This window comes from Phaenicophaeus curvirostris, chromosome 1 (assembly GCF_032191515.1).
Source record: "Phaenicophaeus curvirostris isolate KB17595 chromosome 1, BPBGC_Pcur_1.0, whole genome shotgun sequence".
Classification (NCBI taxonomy): domain Eukaryota; kingdom Metazoa; phylum Chordata; class Aves; order Cuculiformes; family Cuculidae; genus Phaenicophaeus; species Phaenicophaeus curvirostris.
Genome location: NC_091392.1, coordinates 116928263 through 116934262, shown reverse-complemented (window position 1 = coordinate 116934262; position 6000 = coordinate 116928263). Strand labels below are relative to the sequence as shown.

Genomic DNA, 6000 nt, shown 5'->3' with positions numbered 1-6000 from the left:
TGCGCAAGATGACATAAGGCATACATGCTTTGCTCACCGACACAGGGACATTTCACTGCTAAACTGGCTGGTTGTATTTCAACTTCCTTCTCCTCTCATTTTGACTTGGTTTTCTGAAAAACACACAGTCCAGCATTTTAATTAAAAACACCCTATCAAAAGAAGTAAAAAGGCACTTGGTATTTCTCTTTGGCTCAGTTGAGACACGCTGCTAAAACCTTCCCACAGTTCCCATCTCTTCATCTGATGAATAGCTGCCATCCTGAGGTACTTATTCATGTGCAAAAATAAGAGCTTCAGGGATTTATGAGTTGCATTTGCGACACTGCATCCAATAAATGTGCAAAGTTCTTCACCAAATAGAAACTCTTAAATATAGAATAATGCATTCCATGAAGGATTTTTCAGGGAAGAGCTCTGATCAGCTATTCAGTCCTTATTCCAAATCTGGTCCCTTAGCTCAGTGTTCTTTAAACCTAGGAAAGAACAGCAATCTGGTAAGACAAGTTAAGATGTGAGGCAAAGCAGCCACTAACTTCAAAATGCAGGATATATCCCTTGCTATGTGTTTTTCTATCCTCTGTCCATTTTACTTCTCTAAAACTACAGCCAAGGGGCCCAGTTGAGATTTTGATTATGCAATTGTAACTCCATTGATTCAGTAGATCATTTATTCTCAATTTAAAAACACTGTCAAGTCAGAGTCACCCTTTCCTTTAAGGTTAACCTTTTTGAAAAAGTTACACTTGAAACTCTTGAAAAACACAGAGCAAGCAGAGAAGTAGCTTCTTACCACCACCTAGGTGCTCCATGATGAAAAACCAGGAAAATTAAATATTTGGGAAAGAAAACAAACAAAAACTAGGAGACCATAACAGAGAAACCTGTTTTCAGGTGCTTTTCAAAATAAGATATTCTAAAGAAAAGTGTTCATGATTTGAAATTATCAAAGCGATATCATTCTTTTGAAGCAAAACTAAAATAGCCAGAAACGGACATACAGAAAGCTTAACTCCTTCAGTCTGCACTGAGGCATTATGGGCAAAGGCTTAGTAATGTGTTTTTAAACTGTTATTAAAGAGCAACAGCCATGCATAACACTTACAAGGTATGATCTGTGTTACACCGAAGTTCCTTCTGGATAAGACGGAGTAAGAACTGCAAAAAACAGTCACAGTATTTGTGTTAATACCTATAAAGATATATAAATAAACTAAGTTTCAGGACAAGATACACATCCTTATTCAGTGTCCCTCATTTGAAACACCACCCTGTAATGCAGAACTCAGTAAAAAAAAAATATTTACAGATGCTCAGTCAATGTTTGGAAGAGAAGCTTTCACAATGAACAGCCAAGAGGAAAATAATTTCCTTTTCCTGACTGAGAGATCAATTTCTTTGTGAAAAACAGAATGGCTTTTCAGAGACTTTGCCAGCAGATGTGTAAAGAAACCAGCAGAGGGAACCCAAGACTTCAAGAAAACATTACAGATAGAACTTCTGGAGCATAAAAGTACTTTGACTGCTGTTCTGAAAAACAGCTGTGTGTGTGAAAAGCTTTAATGGCACAATTAGTCAAGAGGAGTGAAGTCAGTCATGTTTACTTGTGTGTGCAGGATCAGGACTTTCAAGTGCACTTTAAAAGCTGTGACAAGATAGAACCTAAAAAAGCAGTTTTAAAAATAAAATCTGGTGGTTTTCATGTACATTAAAGACAGAATCAAAACTTCCAGAGTTCCTCACTGTTATAAGTTTCCTTAGCCTCAGAGTCTTACTGTTATACATGGAAATATCGTCACTATTATTAACGTTTTTAGATTTTAAATCTAACATTGCAAACGTATGCAAGTGGCCAAGCACGACCAAACTGAACACCATGTAAGAGGCTAAAGCCTCTCCAGATATCTTTGAAGAAATAACAGAAACACAGTCATCAATATGCTGTTCTGCAAAGAACAGGAGAAGCAAAACAAGAGAATTACAAAAAAAACAGGATTTATTACCACAGCATAGAGTCAACCCTCTCAAACGCAGAGCTTTACAAAGTCATTTTAACTGATGCTGATAGGAAATAGGGGATTTTTTTTCCTTTGGTTTTAATAACTAACTATAGAATAAAAAAGCAGAGCTTTAGGTCTATTTGGGAAAACTATAATAATCTCCCAAACTTCACTCTGCAGTGTGAAGTATCTAATACTGAAATGACCACAAATCAGGATTTATAGAACTGTTGACTACCAGAGGGAACACACTTCAACTGCTAATTTATTTATTTATTTAATTTCCAGAGACTTCACAACTTAAATGTAGAAAAAATTACTTTAAAATTTTTGGTTTAACTTGAGTTTAGGAAAAAAAAAAAGCCTCAATTGTAACTCAAAGCAAGACTTTCTGCTTTTCTGGTGTCAAGAGTGGTCTGACAGATTCAGCATTAGCTTTTCTGCAGGAGCACAAAGCTCAGTGCAATAATATGCAGGAATGGGGTTTTATCTGGGCACAGCCAGTGCCAAGGAAGGAGTATTTCTGAAGTGTTTCACAGTCACCCTGCTCTTTCATGAGCACTTCTGTCCAGGACTTGTAATGGAGAGGACAACCAGGAGGCACTTTGGGACATCTCTGAGGCAGTCGTAGCAGCATTCTGCACTGCTGTAGAACAAAGATGGTATAGACGCCTGCCAGGGAAATCCATGGCAAATGCAAAACTGTAACCTACAGGCGAGTGGAGCAAGACTTTCTCGTGTCTTCTTTGGTCTTTAAAAGCAAAGCTGGACAAGTCAGAAGTTGAAAAAAAAACCAAACCAAAACAAAACCAAAACCTTTTCAGATCTTCCTATCCATTATACAGCATCACAAATGGTGAAAGAAGGGAAAATTTATATGCTTTGTACCAAGCCACCACATGGGTGTTGCACTCTTCTTCCCTAAACACATGTTCCTGGTTACTGTCAAAAGTCAGGATGCGACTTTTTCATCTAGTACGGCAGTTTTAGGGCCCATCTGGAGAATGTGATGTATTAGCTTTCAACAGCTCCATTTTCACAGTGAATCTGGTGATAGAGCAATGCAGCAAAACATTTGTTATCATTCTGATAAACTGGCTTTAAGGGAAACAGAAGTAATACTTCCGTGAGTGGGATGTGAAGCATCTTCTAGGCCTACAGATGAAGGTATACTTAAAATTATGCCTGCTGTAATCTGGTCAGCCAGCAATTAACAGATGTGTATCTGCTCAGGAATTTAAGTGGACCAGAACTTATCTGCATTTTTGGTTTCAAAATGAGCAAATTTGCTTTTTAATTGAAAGCTTCTTACACAACTGGAAGTTTCTTATAAGATGGGGAATGGAAACTGTAAAAGGAAAAACTGCATTTTAAGACAGTTCAGCACAAAGGAAATATATGGCAACTATATTGTATTTTGAAACTTACTAGCAAGGCACATGCATCTGCCACCATAAGCATGTAAAACACGTTGTTCCAACCAGATGGGGAAATAAGACCAGCTAAGAGAGGCCCCAAAGCCGCACCTACAATATAATATGGATATTGTTAGAATGATGCAACATGAGATTTACTGTTGCTGAAAGATAGTCATTCCGAGTTAGAATATCAACTTCTCCACCTAGTTAACTCAGTGATACCTTATGTATTAAAAGGTTTCAGTAAGTGCAAAACATTACTAGTACAGTTGTGAGCCAATGGGAAACCTAATATGGGAAGCTGGAAGACTAGAAGTTTGAGAAATGCCTGCCTTTGGCTTAGCAAAGTGCCCATCCAGTATTAAGCTGAATTATACTCAGTATTTCCTTCTACGTACCAGTGTGCAGGGAATGAATAAAATATCCCTGATCTTGGAAGCAGCTCAATGGCATCTGCTTTTGCTGTTTGTGCCCAGTATCAGCCTACCATCCTTTTCCTTCCTCCTTCCTCCCTCCTCCCTCCCTCAGATGTGGGACCACTAAAGAGCTTTAAGGCTAACTTTGCTTTGTTCCCCACTTCCAAAGCTGTACCAAGACCTGGTTAACGGTGAAATGGAGAGAGCCTAGTTTCCTGGACATCCTTTGTTTTAACCTACCACAACTAAGGTAGGCTACCTTACAGCTCTGGCTTACCCACAGATCCTGTTCCATCGATGATTGCCGTCACTGTAGACAAGGCTCTTGCATTCCCTTTCAGGCTTTTATGGGTACCCTAAAGTGACAAAGACCGCTTAGACCCATCCTGAACTGAAGTCCATAAGTCCTTACAGCATCATCTAGCTCACACCCCTCTACATTAGATGCACATTGTGAAAATGCCTTCAATATGCTGGGCTACTTCTATCACTACTTACAAGAAGCCTCCTACCCCATCAACCTGGTGCCCACAGCATTCTCCTTTATTAAATCATGTTATTTAAATGATAGGAGCCAAGCAGCTTTCTGTTCTGCATATGGTGGATTCAAGGAACAAGGACAACACTTCAGTTTCATGTTACGCTGCAATGCTGTTTCCATGGCCCTCTGTTCCCCTACTAATAGAGCAAAGCTCTGAACAACAAAGACCACTGCTGTGACAGGAATACTAGAGTGCCAGAATTATGGATATATACTGAAGTGATAACTGAAAGTTCTTCAGCCAAAATAAGCTGTCCAGTAACAATTTTAGAAGCCAGGTCTTCAGAATAAAGCAACTATTAAAGGGAATGACTTAGCAGAAAGACAGAAAAATGGTATAGTTTAAAGGACTGCCTAGACAGACAGTCCTTTATCTCCAACACACTGAGGAGAATCCAGCCAGGTAATCAGCGATTTACATTTGCTTGTGTCAGATGTTTGACTGCTGACACCCTAGGAAGTGGTTAGTAGTTTCAACCTTCTTCCCAAAGACCAGGTGGGGATCCTGTGATGTCAGGCCTCACTTTCTAGCTAGCAGCCCCTTCAACAAGGCTCAGGATAAAATGGACAATGCATGGTGGCCTTCTCTGTCTTGTCACACCTCCAGGCCAACGACAGAGTCCCAGAGGATGTTTAGAGATTTCTGTCCTGTTCCTTTTCCTACACTTACACTATTTGCCACTATAGCAGTTCTGCCTCTTGCATGGTGCCTTAAGGAATGAGGAGCTCTGAAAGCAGCCTTCCAAAGCCTAGCTAATAAGGAGTAGCAGGGTAAATGTTTTCACACAGCACTTGTGACAGACTAACCTGATCCAGTTGGAAGCACCAGTCACCACAGCAACAGTAGGACAGAGGGTAGCATGGACAAAAGTAAGGGTATGTGCCATGTACGGCCTTCCACAGCGATAGGAATTAAGTCTCCAGCTCACCTCTTGTACAGACATAGCCCCTCCCCTCACTAAAAGATGCAAAGTTTAACAAGGGAGAAGGTATCTGTACAGAGACTTGACCTTACTTGCAACCTTCCCGTTCACTTTAGGGGTCATCTTGGGCTACCTTGTTAGTAGGCAAGAATAACTTACAAACCTCTCACAAGAATGACACACACTCGCACTAAAACACAAACTCTAAAATAATCTCAAGGGCCAAGTTCAGCCACTATCCAGCTCATTATCCCTTTGCTTTGAGACAATGCAGCCCCTTTGATGACCCTGCATCAGAGTCAGAGCTCTCTCTGGAGGCCAAAGCTGCTACGCTGAAACAGAGGGGAAGCCAAACTCACCAAGTCGGCAGAGACAGCTGTGGTGATCAGCGCATAAGGGCCATTCACCAGGGCACCACTGATAAGCAGCATCACTGTTGCAAGGTGGACAAAAATGGAAGATGTGAGTTGCCTGAAAGACTGTTAACTATAACAAGAGACATCGTAGCCTATGGTTCTCAAATGATTTAATCCTTCCTTGGCTTCCCTGACCTCATTACAGAAGAGAGAAAGGAGGAAAAGCAACACGTATTTCTACCTCCTTTCAATGCTTACTCCACAATGTGAACTCACAACTATAACAGGAGATAGGGTTGAGTCAAAAGGCATTTCCCAGGGCCTTTAGTAATCCTGGTAGGTTAGA

The 6000-nt window shown here is 40.5% G+C and overlaps 1 protein-coding gene across 2 annotated transcripts in view; it reads right to left on the bottom strand.

Annotated features, from left to right (window-relative positions):
• Positions 1-416: 416 nt before the first annotated feature.
• SLC37A1 (solute carrier family 37 member 1) overlaps positions 417-6000 on the bottom strand; it is a 31589-nt gene continuing 26005 nt past the window's right edge. For both annotated transcript variants that reach the window (XM_069872524.1, XM_069872533.1), the window contains exons 16-20: positions 5658-5731; positions 4112-4190; positions 3429-3526; positions 1106-1158; positions 417-476 (exon numbers count right to left, since the gene is read on the bottom strand). In XM_069872524.1, the coding sequence (XP_069728625.1) occupies positions 461-476; positions 1106-1158; positions 3429-3526; positions 4112-4190; positions 5658-5731 (320 nt within the window). In that variant the 3' untranslated portion in view covers positions 417-460. The remainder of the gene's footprint in view (positions 477-1105; positions 1159-3428; positions 3527-4111; positions 4191-5657; positions 5732-6000) is intronic.